Consider the following 20,190-nt stretch of genomic DNA (forward strand, 5'->3'; position numbering starts at 1 on the left):
AGTGCCACAGGTTGCCGACCCCTGCATTAGAGTCCTCGTTCCAGGACGGCCAAGCAACGGCCATTTTTAAAGTCAATACAGAGGAAGGATGATGAACCCCTCTGCCTGATAAGGGGTCAGCCAGGTTTCCATTAGGGATGTGAGAACAGCACTGCAGACTGCTCTTCTTGCTTTTAAAAAAATACTGGAAACCCTGACTAATGTGAACAGTCTTACTGGCATTAGTATGACCTATTGTATTCAAAAGCGCAATGCTGTAATTGACCAAAGCCAAAGCCCATTATTCTTATAACAGAAGAGGTTCACCAAAATGATAATGAATGTATGGCTGATGGTTCGTCATCAAATGCTAGGTAACAGCTTACGGCTATTTTGGATAGACATGTACATTAGGGCTGCATGATATGGGAATTTTGTGCGATTGCGATTAGGGCCCTAAAAATTGCAAAAACAATATGCGATACGATATTTTAAAAGGGAATTGTGCTAGAGGTCTATTTGCTTGGATTTTCAAGGCAAAAGCACACACAAATTACTGATAAGGCTGAAATGTAGTTATGCTCAACTCCAGAACTGAAATGCTGACCGTGTTTTTCAAAATAAAACCTCTTTTACTAAATTAAATAACATATTTGCATTACTGCAAAAGTACAAAATACTTGTCATTTTCTTAGGACGAATGCACGCGGCCGTGTTCCGCGGCCGAGAGCGGACCGTGGAAACCCGGCCGGGATTCCTGCTGACAGCATGAGCGCACGGAGTCATTGGTTGCTATGACGCCGTGTGCTTCATGGAGCCGCTGCTGTACAGTACTACACTATACTTAATAGCACTGCACAGAATAGCACTGCTGTTCAGCATAGCGGCCGGCGATACATCCGTGTCAGCCACGTAAAAAGTCAACCATCGCTTTTTGGGGGAAAAAGTTTGTCTAATAAAGCAAAAAATATGGTAATATAATTGCAGCATTTTTGGGTCGGGCGATTGCGATATGGCGATTTATTGCGATTGCTTTGGTGATATATTGTGCAGGCCTAATGACACTGGCTGACCTGTTCCATGTGCACTTGGCAGCTGAAGGCATCTGTGTTGGTCCCATGTTCATATGTGCCCGCATTGCTGAGAATAATTAAGTTTTAATATATGCAAATGAGCCTCTAGGAGCAACGGGGGCGTTACCATTACACCTAGAGGTTCTGCTCTCTCTCTGCAACTGATGCCCTCTGCACTTTGATTGACAAGACCAGGTGTGATAACGTCCTCACACTTGGTCCTGTCAAAGTGGACAGGGTGCAGCAGTTGCAGAGAGAGCAGAGCCTCTAGGTGTAATGGCAACGCCCCCGTTGCTCCTAGAGGCTCATTTGCATATATTAAAAACACAGAGGTGAAAATGCCCCAGGGTCTAATGGGGCAAATACGAATGAGCGCTTCCATTATGGAAACGCTCATTAGTACTGGAGGACCGGGAAGCGGTGAAGGCTCTGTACTCACCGCTTCCTGGTCCTGTGCTGCGGCTACGCACAGTGTGAGGGCGCTCTGTGAGCGTCAGATGTCACAGCACAACCAACGGTAGGAGGAAGTAGATCGCGCTGGATGAGAGGAGCGTCAGCGTCCGGAGCAAGAGAGGTAAGTGGACAGAGGTCGCACTACGTTTTTTGCAGAAGAGTAAAAGCAGGGTCACTAGTGGGGGGAATCCTATTAGATTTTCTGTCTCCCCTTCTTGTATTTCTGTAGGTCATGTCCTCATCATACCTATTTTGCACACCTAAAGACTATGCTCCTCATTATCCTGCAGCCGGAGAGGGGTGCTAGTTATGGGGTCATAGCAAGGTGGACAGGACAACAACTCATCCACCCCCCTCTAACCGGGGGCAACACATGCCTGGGGGCAGCTTTTCTCTCAGACCAGTCACATGAGTCAGCGGCTCCTTACCTCTCCAGCGACCCTGTCAGGTTTCCTGGGGTCCTCAGACAGCGTGCCCCACTCTCCTTACAACAGCCACCCCCGGAGCTGGCCCCTCCTCATCCCCTGCTGCAGGACCTGTATAGCTCCGGAGCGCACCTATACCAACCAATAACAAAGCTCTTTGCTGTAAGGAGCTTTGCTATTGGTTATTTTAGGCACAGTTCACAGCGCTCACGACTGTGGGGGAAAAAAGTCTAAGGCGCATTGGTATCCTTTAGACTTTTTTCAGGGAGAACAGGCATTGTACAGGCGTTATTGCGACCTTTGTAAGTGGACATGGGGGCTGATATGAGAGACAATGGGGCTCTTATCTGAGGTCTGATTGGGAGGGGGGGAATCATTCACATTGGGGTCTTATTAACATTGGGGGTCTGACCTGAGGTCTAATGAAAAAAAAATTTCCTCCTCTAAAACCTAGGTGCGTCTTATGGGCCAGTATGTCTTATAGGGTGAAAAAAATATGGTAAATGAAGAAAAATTATTTTAAAAAAAAAATGGGAGTTTCTTACCTTTAATGCCTTGTTTGGTTTGAGATTAGTCGTCATAACCTGTAAACAATCACCAGGACAGAACGGTGCAGAAAAAGCAGCTAAAAAAGAAAAATGTAAAAATACTTAAAATCATTATAAAAATCTTCACTCTACTTAATGTGCATATATACATAATTCATGTAATATAGATAAAAAACAAACCAACCACAAGATCCCTTACAAACGGCCTTACCATGGAGGTATACAAGGAAGTGGATCACCCAAAACAATAACTTTTAGAAAATGTCAAGGAACCTAAACGGTATCTAGAGAGGTGTTGGGAGATCCAGTAAATCTGACCAGTAAGCACATATTAAAACCAGCAGCTGCACCGAGCGCAGAATCAGAGGTCGGGAGCCTCCCTCCTGGCAATCAAATAAAACGGCACCGGAACCGGATTCGTGCCTCCACACGATATGACAAAAAATAAAATAAAAATCACGCACTGCTTATTACAAACCCCGGCATTTAAATCATTGATGAAAAGAAAATGTAGCTGAGACACTACAGATTTCCCAAGGATGGTTGCCATGGAAACCATGAAAAAACAGCCAACTTGGAGACTGTAACCATGGAGACAAACGACGATGAAGAAGAAGGGGGAAAAAAAAAAAAAAAAGTCCAAGTGTGCAGATGACTCAAGGGCAAGTCCAACAAAGACGGCAGAAGAAGAATAAAGAGCGAACCGTCTCATTGATGGCGCTGGAGGAGGACGTGTTGGGAAGAGAACCGCTGGAAAGATGAAAGAAGGCATCCTGGGCGCTTACCATGTAGGAATTAGATCATGACGGCTCAAAAACTGGAAAGGAGCGAAAAAAAATAAAAAATAAAATAAAAGAAGTGGCCTATTGCGTCCTATTTCAATCTTATTAACACCCCTTTAAATTTGGATGAAGTTTTTTGTCACTAGTTAAGCCAAAAAGGATTAGCCTGGAGAAAGGTACAGCTGGTTTACTCGCCTTGGTAATGATAGGCTTCAGAAATTCATAAAAGAAACCGTAAAACAAATATTAAAAAGGGAATGAAGAAAAGTCATTACTAACTACACACGACGCTCGCAGTTGGCTGCCCGGCGATATCGCGCAATGAAAGGAAGAGTGCCACGGGGGCGAGGTCACAACAAACAGCGCACGCTTTCATTAAGAAGGAGACTATCGCGTCTCATTCTACCGGGAGGGAAGATATCTCATCTAAGCAATCTCTTTAAGATATTCGCCTAGACAGGGGGTCGGATAAGGCGCTGGCCATCCTGCACTTACCAGAAAAGGAAACCACTTGAGATTGAAGCTTTAAAAAAAAAAAAAAAAAAAAAAAAAAAAAAAAAAAAGAGCGCCATCCTTCTTTTTGATAGGGCCAACACGCTCTTGCAATAGATTCAATATTCAATGTTAGAGCTCATGCACAGGACCGTATGTATTTTGCGGTCCGCAAAAAATACGGATGACGTCCGAGTGCATTCCTTGTCCGTGATGCGGACAATAATAGGACATGTTAAAAAATTTTGCGGAACAGGCACACGGAGTAACTTCAGTTGTTTTTTTTTGCGGACCCGTTGAAATGAACGGTTCCGCAAAAAAAAAAAAGAGAAAACATAACGGACATAGAAAGAAAATACGTTCATGTGCATGAGCCCTTGCTTCTATAGTAAAAACACACAAACCTTGAAAAAAGTACGATCTGCTATCTCCGTCCATTCCAATCATGTGCAATGCCTTTGCCCCCAGCTACCAAGATAAAAAAAAAAAAAACAACCTGTAAAAACCTCCATAAAAGTTTCCTTGCGCCATACCTGACTGTTACTAACTAGTATCACTGGAGGGTCTGGATGTTATAAATTGGCGGCTCAGTGGCCGGCACTGGGGTCCTGACCAAGGACGACATCTGCATGGAGTTTGTATGTCCTCCCCACGCTCCAAAGACATACGAATAGATGGACAGTGAGAGACGATATTCTGTAAAGCGCTATATAAGTGAATAAAATGTATTAAAAGATTACGCAAGCGTCAGGCCTGCGACTCTACTACTTGTGTCCTGCTCACGCTCTTATCAAAAAATGGGGGAAATTAAAAAAAAATATATAAATAATAATAATAATAATAATAATAATAATAATCCAGCCATGCCGGACTCTGCGTTCTCACCTGGTACTGACTTGGGGACCTGGTGCGGTGCTTAAAGTGTAAATATGCTGGAGGAGGCCCTGCGCCCTGTAAAGACATTGCCTGCGTACACCCACCACTCACACAGAAGGAAGCCACACTGAGGGAGGCCCTCCTCGCTGTGTGACATAGCAATGCCGTGACTCATCGGCTGTTTACAGGCTTTGCAGAGCTCGCATTCCCACAGACCAGACCAACACGCCCCCCGACTCCCACGTGCTTATGGCTAAAAACTATAGTAGTACATAAGGAAGTCCCCCCCCCCCCCCCTAAATTTGTATTTATAACTCTGCACATGGGAAGCCTGATGCAGCAGCAGTTTATTTATTTATGTTTTTTTTATTTATTTTGCTTTCTGCACAAAAAGTACCAAGTGGAATAAAAACAAATAAATATTATTATAGGAAAAAAACCGTATCCAAACCCAATGACGAAAAGAAAACATTCCTGAGGCGTGGAGGTGTAACCGTTTCTGTGGGGAAAACAAGGAAACGAAAAAGAAAAGTTGGAACGGATTAAGACAATGCGGTTAGAAAAAAAAAAAAAAAAAAAAATTGAACATTGCCAAATCTAGAGAAATCCTATGGTTCCAGGCTCTGCACCAGCGAGGTTTTGGGGGAATTTTATAGCGGACGTAGCGCGTTTCATGCCAGTCTAGCTTAGGGGAATTTTACAAGACGCACAGTAAACAACCTCCAGACAATCTGCTAGTCACACTCCTGGATGCTGACTTGGTGTTTGAGAGCAAAGTTAGTTTTTTGGGTTTTATGCACATAGCTGTATAATGCATGACCTGCAAGTTGCACAGAGCCAGAACGCTGCATCCGAACTCTTAGGCTCCATTCACACGTCCGCAATGTGTTTTGCGGATACACGGAGCCACGGATTCCGCAAAACACAGAAAGCGGCAATGTGCGTTCCGCATTTTGCGGACCGCACATTGCCGGCACTAATAGAATATGCCTGTTCTTGTCCGCAATTGCGGACAAGAATAGGACATGTTCTATTTTTTTGCGGAAACGGAAGCACAAGTGCGGATCCGCAAATGTGGATTCGGACAGCACATTCCGGCCCCATTGAAAATGAATGGGTCTGCACCCGTTCCGCAAAATTGCGGAACGGATGCGGATCCATTTTGCGGACGTGTGAATGGACCCTTAAAGGGGTTATACGGCTTCCAATTCAGGGGATCGACTTGTAATAAAGAATAAATGGTGACTTACCAAGGAGGTCCTGTGCCGCAGCTTTGGTTATCCCCGACTGCAGCAGAGTAGTCAAATTGACAGCAAGTGACCTCTGCAGCCAATCCCTGGACTCAGAGGTGTACTGAAGCGGACAGTGATTGGCTACAGCGGTCACATTTTGTCAACGTGACATCACCTCTGCAGCTGGGAAAACAAGAGCCCTGCCGGAAGAACCGCCATTGCGGCGCAGGATCTGTCAGGTAAGTAATCATCTATTCTTTATTATAGGTCCACTGGAAAAAGGACAATCCCTTTAAGGCAGGGCTTGACAAATTTCCTTGGAATCTAGGAGCCAGCTAAAAAAAAAGTTAGGAGCCTTTTTTTTTCCCCCTTATAAAGCCTTATTTTCAGCGACAAAAATAACACCTCTTAAATTAACATCTAAAGAAGTCTAGAACCAAACAACATGGGCACTAACAAGACAATGAAAATATTATGATGCGACACCAGATTATTTTTATCAAATAGATCATTTTGTTTTCACTTGTTTTAAAAAAAATATATAAAAAATGCCCCCTTCTTGCTAGTAACCCTGATGTGTATCTTTACAGATGCACACAGGTTTACACAAACATTTGCCTCTCTGCTTTTTCGCCCATTAACCTTCTAAGATGCCAAAGTAGATTAAAAAAAAGAAAAACGCAAAATCAGTGAATCAACTTGCACGTGTCACATCGGACTAATAAGTAACGTCTCCTTGTGGGCCCCCCTCTCCTCGTACAGTATAGCATCTCCCTGTGGCTGCCCCGTGCCAAATAACATGACCCATGAAGGATAGCGGCAGCACCTCACTAGTCACCATAAACCAGTTCACACCATTACTGACATTTCTCCATGGTGACTATCAGATGTTTGTGGGAAATGCGTTGGTTTTATACCCAAACTATTTGCAGAAGTGACATCGTGCTCGGTTTCCGCTGACTGAAGATGACTAGACAAATGAGTATTTCCCCAATCAATGCTCCAAACTTTTGCCAGTTTTGTGTGGTCTGCGCTGCCAAGTTAACCAAACGCCGCACGTTGCCTCCTTACACATGACACTTCCGTGGAGATGCGACACCCCCTCCTGCTGGAATACGAATGTGTTTGTGACAAATCCGGTTACCTTATTAATATAACTAACCACATCCCACTTTTGCCGCCCGCGTATTAGGGCATGTTCAGAAGGATTTTGGGGCGCAGATATGATGCTGAAAACTTGACCGAACATGTGCTGAAGTCGCCTCCCAGCGTTTTCAATAGGAGGCTGCGCCACAGTGCACGTGGCCAAGGATTTTTGCCACTCCGCACGGACCCCTCACAAAGCCGCAGTGGGAGTATGCTCACGGTTTAGCTCCATTCAAATGGAGCTAAACCTACAGTGGGTCCGCGTGAAAACCCACAGCAGCTGTTTCTGCCGTCAGATGCGCAGCAGATTTCATCACGGATTGGGTTTCTGCTGTGTGTTTTCATGCGGATCTGCTATAGGGTTAATTCCGTTGCGAGGGTACAGTGCCAAGAACGAGGTGCCTGTACATTTTAGGCTGGGTCTTAAAAACCGTGAGGCAAAACCCCGGGCCACATGGACACGGCAGCACAGCCTCCTACTGGAAACAATGACAGGTGGCTTCAGCCAAGTTACACTGAAAACTGCGCTCAAAATCCGACATCTGAACATAACCCACACGCTGCAAATATTTGTTGCAGAATTTTCCATAACTGAAATGGGACAAGCAGAAACCCATGTGCTCGCTGCCCCATTCAAACGGATGGAACTGATTTTCAGAAGCAGAAAATTCAGCAAACAGGAACGTATGGCCAAGAGGCTCCATACTAGAGACCTGTATAACCTCCAAAAAGCAAGGCTCCGCCGAGTGCATGATACCAAATGCAGTTTGTGGATCCAGCCCCCACTCATTGTTCGGGTGCACAGAGCTAATGGACTGCATACATATAGTGTTTTCAGTGGGGCAATGTCTATGGGGACCTCACGACTCTCCCCCAACATTATTAGCGGTTGATCCATTTGCTGTCTCAGGAGATCACCACCGCTGGCTCTTCTCCTCTCCCCCCACTGAAAGCACATACTGTTCATACATATATGGGGGAGACTGAGGGTATATGGCACCTCAAGATATGTAGAATCTGCCCTCATGTGTAAGGTAAGGGTCGCCCCAGACGCCATGACAGCAGCGGCTCCTACCTGCGCCGTCCCTCCCCGTCTCCATCTGACATCTCCCAAGCAGCTCACCTCGTCCTGCAGTCGCAGAGTCACAGTTCTGAGGAGGAGGAGAGGTGCTGCGGCGCTGAGGAGCCTGAGCGGTACGACGAGGACAGCCTGAGCCAGTAGCGGTCCTCTTCACTGTAGTCTGGGGCGGGAAGCGTGAGGGGCGGGCCTAGTAGACGCGGACTCCTACATGACGCCGCGTCTACTCTAAACTTATTGATACTGCGCCCGGCTGCTGGGGCTATTTTCAAGCAGGGGCAAATACCCAGGCACCAGGACAAAATTCCTGATCGCCATGGGGACCTGGGATTTGTCGAGCCCTGCTTCAAGGGCTCATGCGCACGAACGTGTGTCGGCCGGGCCCGTGCGGTGGACCGCAAATTGCGGCCCACAATGCACGGGCACCAACCGTAGGATCCATTCACTTTAATGGGGTTCACGATCCGCAACGCAAAAAAAGGAGTGCATGCACAATTTAATTTTTTTTTGCAGTGCGGAGGCATGGACAGAAAACCCACGGAAGCACTCGGTAGGGCTTCTGTGCCGCACCGAACCTTTCGGATTGCGGACCCATTCAAGTGAATGGGTCCGCATTCGTGATGCGGTGCACAAAGGGCCGGTGCCCGGTGTATATTGCCGATCTGCTATGTGCAAGCCGCAATACATGGGGATCAGCTATGTGCAACGGTGGTGTGCATGAAAAAAAAAAAAAAAGGGGAAGACCAAAACTGTGCAATGTTCCACGGCAGGCAGTATAAGGCCGCTTTCACACAGTCCGTATTTTGGTCAGGGATTTCCATCAGTGATTGTGAGCCAAAACCAGGACTGGAGCCTCCACGGAGATCAGGTATAATGGAAAGATCTGCACCTGTTTTGGCTCCCGATCACTGATGGAAATCACTGACTGTGTGAAAGAGGCCTTACCCTGGGTTCACACCTGAGCGTTTTACAGCGCGTTCAAACACGCTGTAAAACGCTTAAGACATGAAAACCAATGCTTCCCTATGGGAAGGGTTCACACCTGGGCGTTTTACAGCGCGTACGAACGCGCTGTAAAACGCCCGACGCTCAAACAAGTACTTGAGCTTCTTTGGGGCGTTTTGACGCGCGTTTGTGGCCATAGGACACTGCAGTCAATGACACAAACGCGCGTCAAACGCGCGTTTACTATTACAAAAAACGCGCATAAAAACGCGCGACAAAAACGCGCGTTTGAGGAACGCTCAGGTGTGAACCCAGGGTTAGAGGGAGTTAGGGCACGGCACACGGGATGACTCTGCTGCTGAATTTCAGTAATGGAAATTCAGCGTCGAGTTTTTCTGAAGTCTACGGCCTCATGCACACGAACGGAGATGCGAAACGGAAGCACGGATCGGAACCCCATGGAAGTGTTACGTGGTGTTTCTGTCCGCGCCTCCGCACCGCAAAAAATAATAATTTTTGAATATAACTTGTTCTATTTTGAATGGGCCTCGATCTCTCCCGGCCGCCACGCGGACGTTGCCCGTGCATTGGGGACCACAAATTGCGGCCCCCACACGGATGCACATCGTTCGTGTGCAAGAGGCCTAAGGGGAAAGCCGCACAAACAAACGACATGCTGCGGATCATAGCAGGTGTACACAAGATTTAGCAAGTCTCCTTCACGCTGCGGGTACTGTATTAAGGTTTTTCTGCCAAAAATATGTTCAGAAAAAAAAATTATAAAACGCGCAATAGGGGTTGCCTGGGACTGGAGAAAGAGGCATTTTTTCCCCCCATAAACAGCACCACTCTTCTCCGCTGGCTGTCTCTGGTATTGCATCTCATCCTTCCCTTTCAAGTGAATGACGCTGACCACCAAAGCCAGACACGGTCCGTGGAGGGGGTTGAGAAGAATTGTTTTCTTTAATCTTTTTCACAACAGAAGAGGTCTTTTTGGGCATGGAAATGCCATTTAACCCTTTCAGGTTTCTTCCTCAGTAAATTCTGTGAAGTGAGGAAAGTAATAATTAAAAAAAAGAGGGTTGAAAGAAAAAAGAAACGTATTTAGGCAGAGGAATTCTGACAGCTCCAGAGGAAGCACTGGGACATAGTTCTCCGCTGACTCATGGCTGGACTTGGCCAATAAATAGAAGCTTGCTGCAGTAAAGAGGCATAGAAGGGAAAACACTGGAATATAGTGAAAAGACATTAAGAGGAAATAGAGATGATTTAATACTAAAGGACTTTAGGGGGGAAATCAACTGAGGGTCAGAAAAATATTCAAAGTAATAAACTAATCAAAGAGGAAGAATCCATTAGGTTTAGACCACAAAACGTGTGGTTTTTCTGTGTGGATTCCTGTGCGGAAAAACCGCAGTGTATACAGTACACTAATCTCGTGTAGACTTTGCAGATTTTTTCAGTGTGGAAATTGACCTACCGGGCAGATTTCTAATGAAATAGCCTGCCAATTATGTTTGCAGTTTAGGGTACTTTCACACTAGCGTTTTTCTTTTCCGGCACTGAGTTCCGTCACAGGGGCTCTATAACGGAAAAGAACTGATCAGGCATATCCCCATGCATTCTGAATGGAGAGCAATCCGTTCAGGATGCATCAGGATGTCTTCAGTTCAGTCTTTTTGACTGTTCAGGATGGAAATACCGCAGCATGCTACGGTTTTATCTCCGGCCCAAAAAAAACAAACTGAAGACTTGCCTGAATGCCGGATCCGGCATTTTTTTCCCCATAGGAATGTATTAGTGCTTGATCTGGCATTAAAATTGCTGCATTGATGGTTTCGGTATTCCGGTCTGCGCATGCACAGACCTTTAAAAATGTGGGGGAAAAAAACGCGGATCTGTTTTGCCTGATGACACCGGAATAACGGATCTGGTATTGCAATGCATTTTTCAGACTGATCGGGATCCTGAGCAGTCTGAAAAATGCCATGCGTTTGCATACAGTTTGCCTGATTAGGTAGGCAGTTCAGGCAACGGAACTGCCTGCCGTAATCAAACAACGCAAGTGTGCCCTGCCAACTGATCAGGATCCTGATCAGTCTTAAAAATGCATCAAAATGCCGGATCTGTCTTTCCGGTGTCATCCGGCATTTATTTTTTTTCACCTTTTTTTCAAAACGGATCCGGCATTTTGAATTTAATTTTAATGCTGGATCAGGCACTAATACATTCCTATGGAAAAAAATGACGGATCCAGCGTTCATGCAAGTCTTTTATCCCAAAAAGAGTAACATGCAATCATAAAAAATAAATCCCTCCGAAGGTGTACATAGCCTTTAACTGCATATGTAAAATTCCAAAAGTGCTTCAAAGATCAAGAAGCGTTTACGTAGCGCAGCAAGTCTAATGTATTTCATGTCGGCTTGTTCCCAGTTGCTTTAGCTGCAGCTTTCTGAGCATTTACTAGCCGGTCCGATATTATAAGGAATCATACACACGAACATGTGCCGCCCATTGGGGACCACAATGCACAGGCACCATCGGTGTCGCCTGCGCTAATGGATGCAGCCCTATTCAATTTGAATGGATCCGCAATAAAATAGAGCAGGTTCTATATTTTTGTGGTGCGGAGACACAGACCGAAATGCCACGGAAGCGTTCCATAGTGCTTCCCTGGTCTTCCGTTCTGTATCTCCCGGATGGCGAACCCACTGAAGTGAACGGGCCAATGCCTATATATTGCATACCCGCTGTTTGCACAAGTCCTAAAGCAGGGGTGCACAACCTTTTCTGGTTGGGGGCCACACTGTCAGACTGAAGGAATCCCAAGGGGCGAAAATAAAAGGTTAAATGGGTATTACCAACTGAAATACTGCATTTATGGTGTATTGTACACACAGTATATACTATAAATGCCTGGTTACACCTCCAGGACCCTCATCTAATGGGAGAATACATGAAAAATGCATGTGAGCAGCCATAAGACATAGACACACATGTCTGTCACCAGATGGTTGGGGGTCACACAGAATGATATTGAGGGCTGCACCCCTGTCCTAAACAAAAACAAAACTAAAATCTGCAATTGAATGCAGAAATTTGAAAAAATAAAAAAAATAAAAAGCGCAAATACAAATAAAAGCGTAGAAATATATGCAAGATCAGGCTTACTTCTGGGTGGCTTATGTTTGCAATTCTGGCACAAAGTCATGCGGCAGTGACGGAGTTTGGCAAGGTCCTGGGTGACCCCTTCCATCAGACACAGGCAGTGGCCTCTATACCAGGTGCTTCCAGTACCGTTACCTACTATCTTCACCATGCAAGGACTGGGCACGCACAATCCACTGCCCAATGCAAAGGGCACAGCAGCCCATTGGGTTCATCTGTCTGTTACCTCTGTCCACAGCACAAGGCAGATGAGATCTGATCACGTCAAGCACAGTATGAATCACTTACGATATCCCACTAAGACACCCTGGCAACTTAAGTAACATTTAGAGGGAGGTTAATGTTGAAATCACCTCTCCTATGTGACAGTCACATTCATGTGACATCAGTGTGACAGCATCTTTTCCAGGAAGCCCCTGGAGCTCTGTTCCTGCCGCCTTGTTAGTACAGCTACTTTCACACTAGCGTTTTTTTTGCAGATCCGTCATGGATGTGCAAAAACGCCTCCGTTACAATAATACAACTGCATGCATCCGTCATAGACGGATCCGGTTGTATTATGTCTTCTATAGCCATGACGGATCCGTCTTGAACACTGTTGCAAGTCAATGGGGGACGGATCCATTTTCTATTGTGCCAGAGAAAAAGTTTGGCTCCGCTTCGTCAGACGGACACCAAAACCCTGCAAGAAGCGTTTTGGTGTCAGCCTCCAGAGCGGAATGGAGACGGAACGGAGGCAAACTGATGCATTCTGAGCGGATCCTTTTCCATTCAGAATGCATTAGGGAAAAACTGATCCGTTTTGGACGCTTGTGAGAGCCCTGAACGGATCTCACAAACGGACCCAGAAACGCCAGTGTGAAAGTAGCCTTGTGCTGCACCATGAACATTGTAAATTTAAAGTGCAAAAAACAGAACTGTTTTTCATTACCACACCAAAGAAATAAAAGTTATTGTCATCAATATGTTATATGTACCCCAAAACTGTGGCGCTAAAAAATACAATTTGCACAGTAAAAAAAAAAAAAAAAAAAAAAAAAAAACACAACAAGCTCACATATGGCTAGATTGACAAATAAAAATAAAGTTGATAATGCCGAGATTTTGGTTTGGCCAAATCGCCCGGCAGTAAGTGTGAAACAATAGAAGTCAGAAGTCTGGCTTAGGCCTCATGCACACGACAGTGATTTGGCTTCAGTGGTCCGTGTCCGATTTTACTTCTGTTGTGTTTCCTTGTGTCTTCCTTTTTTTTTTGTCCGACAGGGGAAAAAAAAAAAAAAGGAAGGGTAATAAAAAGTGTAATTTTATTGCACCAAGGTCTTGTAGAAAAAAAATAGACACGTATGACATACCAGTTGTGCATACATTTTTTTTGACGGACCCATTGACTTGAATGGGCCCGTCCTCCGTTTTCCACCGACAAGAATAGGACAGGTTATATTTTTTTTAAGGACTGGAATCACAGACGTGGAGAAAAAAACAGGAGGACTATCAGTTTTTTTTTCACAGCTCCATAGAAATGAATGGGACCTCCACTAAACTGTGAAAAATGACGGAACGGACGCACACAACGGTCGTGTGCATGAGGCCTTAAAGGGAAATGCCGGCAGGAAGGCCATGTATATGACAGAGGGGGAGACGCGGAGCTCTGCCAGGCATACATTAGGTTTATATGATTTCTCAGAGCCAATCCCGGCAGGACTCCTCGGAGAGCCAGTGAGAGTCCTGATGACTGACAGCCTTCAGTCTATACACTCTGAGGGCTCATGCAGACGGCCGTTGTCCAGCCTTTTCCTGCATTGGGGACCGCAATTTGCGGCAGGGGTGAACGACCAATGAGGCGAGGCGATTGCCTCGGGCAGCACCAGGTAACGACAAGTAGGGGGCAGCGGAAAGGCCTCGGAAAAGGAGTGCTATCATTTGTCGCACAATATGTAATGTTTTCCAAGTATGCCTTTAACAGTAAAGCCTCATGCAGACGTCCGTGGGAAACACGGTCTGCGAGATACCGGACTGGCATTGTAGGAGTGCACAACATCATAGCAACCAATGACGCTGTGCGCGCCTACAATGGCAGTCCGGTATCTCACGTACCGTGTTCCACGGACGTCTGCACGAGGCTTTAAGGCTGGAGGGAAGGTGGTTAAGTTGAGAATTTGGCATGGCGGAGGGGTGGAGTGTCATTTCAGTTTTCTCCTCAGGCAGCAGAAAGGCTAGATCAGGCATCCTCAAACTGCGGCCCTCCAGCTGTTGCAAAACTACAACTCCCAGCATGCCTGAACAGCTTACAGGTATCAGCCTACAGCAGGGCATTGTGGGAGTTGTAGTTTTACAACAGCTGGAGGGCTGCAGTTTGAGGATGCCTGGGCTAGATGCACCCCTGATTTGCGGCTGCTGCAGACGGATCCAGGTCCATTCAACTTGAAAGGGTCCGTGATCCATCTCCTAGGAGTCCTGCCGGGATGTACTCCTTTGCTTTTAAAAGGTACAAGAGATCACCTGACAGGTTTCGCTTTAAATACTCAGTGCCACAAGGCAGCCGGCACATGACTGCGCGGTGCTGTAACCTTAATAAACGCCTATTCTTGTGTTTTGAACTAAGCTACTAACTATATCACCTTTATCTGTAAATAGCTCAGACAGAATAAAGGTCAGAACTGCTGCCGCATTCCCCTGCCAGCACGAGCACAACAATCCATACAGACTGCTCTCCTGGACAAATTCCAAAACGTCCTCGGACACCGACGGCTACGTTTTTGGAGCCACTTCTTGGTTTGTTTGACGACTGAAGTTATTTGGACCATAGTCACTTACCTGTAACTTCATAAGACTTCTGACACGTCAAATATTTATACTGGAAGCCGTTTCACCCCCCCATATGATCACTATCAAGCCTCATTCACACGTCAGTGTTCGGTCAGTGATTTCCATCAGTGATTTTGAGCCAAAAACAGGTGTGGCTCTAAACACAGAACAGGAGCAGATCTTTTCCTTATACCGTATGTCTGTGGAGGCTCCAGTCCTGGTTTTGGCTCATAATCACTGATAGAAATCACCGAGTTGTGAATGAGGCTTAAAGGGGTTGTCCGGGTTTAGCGCTGATCCCGGACAAATCTCCATATTTACCCCGGCAGCCCCCCTTACTTAATCATCAGAGCAGTTCATGCTCCAATGCTCTCCTTTGCCCTGCGCTAAATGTCTCACAGGGCAAATGCATTTTCAGGAGTTTCGGTGACGAACCAGGATCTCCATGGGGCCGCCAGGAAGCCCGGTGACGTCACCGATGGGGCGGCTTTAGCGCTGCCCTAGCCAGTAAAATGGCTAGAGCAGCGCTAAAGCACGCCCATCAGAGCCGGTGACGTCACCGAACACACTGCCGGACGGAAGCTTCCACCCGGCAGTGTGTTATTGTAAACAAAAGAGCATGTGGATCACAGGGTGTCCTGCTGCGAGGATCCCTAATGATCGACTCTATTCTGCAGGGAAACCTGGCATAGAGTGCTCAGTCATTGCAGCGCCACCACAGGGTAAATAAGGCATTACATGGTGAAATCAACAGGCTGTTCCGGGTACTGCAGAGCGACGCACTTTTCCTTTTTATGGCCGCTGTCAGCTGTGTTTCATTGATGGAGGCTTTCTGAAAAAGCCATATTAGGGCATAAGGACGTCATAAAAGGGGGTCCCACAACCAGGACCTCCTCTATAAGGGTCCATTCAGACGCCTGTAAGCGTTTTGCGGTCCAGAAATTGCAGATCCATCAAACACGTATACAGGCCATGTGCATTCTGCATTTTGCAGACCACACATGGCTGGCCCTATAATAGAAATGCCTATCCTGTCCTTGATTGCGGACAAGAATATGACACGTTTTATCTTTTTTGTGGTGCCGCAGAACAGGACTACAGAGGCGGACAGCACACAGTGTGCTATCCACATCTGTTGTGGCCCCATTGAAATAAATAGGTTCGGACCCGTACCCTTACACCTAGAGACACTGCTCTCTCTGCAAGATCCTCTAGGTGTAACGGCAACGCCCCCGTTGCTCCTAGAGGCTCATTTGCATATATTAAAACATAATTTGTAGATTGTAAGCCCTCACGGACAGGGCCCTCTCTCCTTCTGTACCAGTCTGTAACTCGTCTTGTTCACGCTTAGTGCAATTGTCTGTATTATGTATGTGCGCCCCTTATCATATGTACAGCCCCATGGAATGAATGGCGCTTTAATAAAAAATTTATAAATAATAATTTTTCTGAGAAATAAGGGCACATATGAACATGGGACCAACACAGATGCCTTCCGCTGCCAAGCGCACATGTAACAGGTCAGCCGGTGTCATAGGTACAAAACTGCTGACAGATGCCCTTTAATATCCGAGACAAGCCGGCCCCTCTAAGTGCAGCACGCTGTGCGGCTTTGTCCAGTAAAATGCTGGACTCCTGGATGGAAACCTGAGGGACCCAATTAAAGCTGATGAGCTCCGTACGTTTCCTTCCGATGACGAATCCAGTGCTGCATTTTTCTACTTCGTTAGAGGAACATTTAATGCAAATATGAGCGCAGCCTTATTCCGGTCAGTGATTTCCATCAGTGATTTTGAGCCAAAACCAGGTGCGGCTCTAAACACAGAACAGGAGCAGATCTTTCCCTTATACCTTATGTCTGTGGAGGCTCCAAATCAGTGACGGAAATCATTGACCAAAACACTGATGTGTGAAAGAGGCAATAAGCCCCATTCACACGTCCATGTTCAAATCCATGAGCAGGTGGTCAATGATGCATCCGTGAAGCTGTCTGTGAAGGATCCGTGTGTCTGTTTTTTTGCTGTCCGTGTTTCGCTGACACTGAACAGCTGTAAAATAATTTTCAAACATTTTTTTTTTAATGTTTCGTGAAACACGGATTGCATCCGTGGTTTTCACGGACCCGTAGACTATAATGGACGTGATGGATCTGTTAACAAGGACAAAATAGAGCATGCATCCGTGCTGAAAACACTGACCCACGGACCGTGCTAAAAGCACCGATGTCTGAATACACACATTAAAGTGAATGGGAACATGTGCCGTTTCTGGAGAACACGTACAGCACACGTCCGTGAAACACTGACGTCCGAATGAGGCTTTAGTACGCGTTTTTTTTTCTTCTATACAAAAACTACATTCACAATCTCACGCGCATTTAGGTAACATCAGCGAAATGCAAAGTACTAGCCCAGCTGTATAGCTCAGGCATGCTCAACCTGCGGCCCTCCAGCTGTTGCAAAACTACAACTCCCAGCATGCCCGAACAGCCTACCGCAGGGCATTGTGGGAGTCGGAGTTTTACAACAGCTGGAGGGCCGCAGGTTGAGCATGCCTGGTATAGCTTACACACGACTACTACCAGGACAGGCACATGGAATTGCACTTGATAAACTGTCCATTAGGGTCCATTCACAAGTCCGTATGTGTTTTGCCGATCCGCAAAAAACGGACACTGGCAATGTGCGTTCCGAATTTTGCGGACTGCACATCGCCGGCACTGTCATAGAAAATGCCTTTTCTTGTCCGCAATTGCGGACAAGAATAGGACATGTTCTATTTTTTCGCGGATCCGGAAGTGCGGACAGCACATTCCAGCCCCATTGAAAATAAACGGGTCCGCATCTGTTCCGCAAAATTGCAGAACGGATGCGGACCCATTTTGCGGACATGTGAATGGACCCTTACTTAGATCTCCTATTTGCACCTCTATCGAGAGGAAGCTATAAACCCTGCAGCAATACGCTTTCACGCTGAGGTCCACGCCGTAACACAGGTGGTAGACCGTCACGTCGGACACACGCTGGAGTCCACAGGGGCGGCAGAAAACAAGGTCTGACCTGTTGCCGCAGGATTAACGCTTTTATTTTTGTATATGATCGATCATCGTAAAGTTCTAGTTGCCATGGAAACAGGGCTTGGAGCATTAATGGACGTATGGATGTGACAGCGGTGTCACCAGGGAAGGATTTGCAGCTGCATACCACAAAAAGATAAAACATAACGTAAAAAAATGTAAAGTAACGGGAAGGAAAAAAAATATGTTGTGACCTTTAACGTCACCTACAGGGAACCAAATTGTGAGCCCAAAAGGGGGAAAGGAAAAAACAAAAAAGCATGGGCGTGGTACAAAAATGTGTGACTAAGCTTTATGTGCAGAGACCCGAGTCATCAGCCGGTGTCCGACCTTTATACAAGGAAAATGCTGATTAGTCACCTTTGCCGGGGAGGACGACCGTTAATATTAAATGTGCACACTTTAACCAGTTAACCACCACAACAAAGTGCTTGCCGAGGGGGCGAGTAAGGGGGACGCAGTGTCCCATGACGAAGAAAATGTCAGGCATGGAACACCTAAAAATAGTGGGACTGGGGGGGGTAATAATGATTAAGAGGGTGCGGGGCTTGTGAGACCCAGATCTGACAGGTGACAATTATTATAACAATCCTCGCTCGTAAATGATCGGTTCAACCAAAACCTCAAAAAATTGGTCCCCTGTGCTGTAAGATCACCATCCTCAATCGTCCTATACGTCATATAGTCCTTCTGCGGGAGAAACAACCTTACAGATTGCACTGCTACCAAGCTGATACTTTGTGTCACGCAGATAAGCGGCGCCAGATACAGAGAAATACTACATTCCTTTGGTATAGTATTACCAAGGCCTTGTTTGTGGATCCAGCACAGAGCAGCCTGCCGGATCGCAACTGACTGCAATGGAGTCTGGCAGTGATCCAGCCGATTTCCGGCTGGGTTTCGGCTGGAATAAAACCATTGCATTCAGCAGTTTATGTCCGGCATTTCTGACTGCAATGGGGATCCGGCGGTGAAGTAGAGGATCCAGCATGGGCGGCCCTGTGAGATCCGGCAGGCTGCTCTGTGCCAGAACAGGATCCACAAATGGAGCCCAAGGGAGTCAGGGCGGAGAGGCGATGGCAGACATTCATGTCTAGATGAGATTTGGATGTCAGGTGCCCGATCCCTTGGTCAACAGAACAGAAAAAATAAATAAAAAATAATCGACCACAACAAAAACTTCATGACACTCGGCGAAATGATCCAAATAAAAATACGCTCCTCAAACTGACCCAATACCAACCCCGGCGCAGCAGATGTGGAGAATGAGGGTGCGCTGTTCAGCCGGGAGGCAAGTCTCCTGCAGAACTGTCCAGTACAGGCTTCTTTCCTACTCCCACGTGAAATATTCTGTGTATGGCTGGCTTAAAGGGAGTCTGTCAGCATGATCAACCCTATCAAACCAGGCATATAACCTGGCAGGGATGATCATGCTGAAATAAAAACGATACCCTGATTATGTATTTCTGTTATCCCATTCCTGATATGTAAATGAGATTACTGGAGCACCGGGAGTCCCGGCCCAAGCCCTCTGAGCACCAGTTAGTGACACCCCTGCAGCTTTTGTCCTCCCACCCTTTCCCCATCTAGCCCTGTCTTCTTGAGCCTGTGCCGTGTCTCCTGGTCTTGGCGTCCTGCTCAGTTGGAGCGCACTGGTTTAGGGCGCAGGCTCAGATCCACTGCGCAAGTGTCAAGATCAGGAGGCACTAGAGCAGTGATGGCGAACCTTTTACAGACCGAGTGCCCAAACTGTAACCCAAAACCCACATATTTATCACAAAGTGCCAACACAGCAATTTAACCTGAATACTACAGTCCAGTATAGTATTATATCTTCCATGTACTTTATAATTTAGCTATAACAGCCTGCCTACATTCAATGCACTCTCTGTGCTGTTCATAGTGCGCCCTGCGCTGATGAATGGCAGGAAAATACTAAGGCATACTGGTACATCATAGACTATTTCCAGGGCGTGGGTGCTCACAGAGAGGGCTCCGAGTGCGGCCTCTGGCACCCGTGCCATAGGTTCGCCATCACTGCACTAGAGCTTTAGGCGTGTTACTACCTAGTGCTCCGAGGGCTAGGGCCCGGACACTCGGTGCTCCAGTAAG

The 20,190-nt window shown here is 46.5% G+C and overlaps 1 protein-coding gene across 5 annotated transcripts in view; it reads right to left on the reverse strand.

The window, feature by feature from the left end:
* The window catches only part of MAFK (MAF bZIP transcription factor K), a 37,348-nt gene that overhangs the window by 3,282 nt on the left and 13,876 nt on the right, over positions 1-20,190 (reverse strand). For 2 of the 5 annotated variants that reach the window (XM_044303659.1, XM_044303660.1), the window contains exon 2: positions 2,476-2,555. In XM_044303659.1, coding sequence (XP_044159594.1) covers positions 2,476-2,511 — 36 coding nt within the window. In that variant the 5' untranslated portion in view covers positions 2,512-2,555. Of the gene's footprint in view, positions 1-2,475; positions 2,556-4,156; positions 4,221-4,637; positions 4,742-12,200; positions 12,443-20,190 lie in introns of those variants that run through there. The other 3 variants (XM_044303657.1, XM_044303656.1, XM_044303658.1) reach the window with 3 other exon arrangements.

The sequence above is a fragment of the Bufo gargarizans genome, chromosome 8 (assembly GCF_014858855.1).
Source record: "Bufo gargarizans isolate SCDJY-AF-19 chromosome 8, ASM1485885v1, whole genome shotgun sequence".
Classification (NCBI taxonomy): Eukaryota; Metazoa; Chordata; class Amphibia; order Anura; family Bufonidae; genus Bufo; species Bufo gargarizans.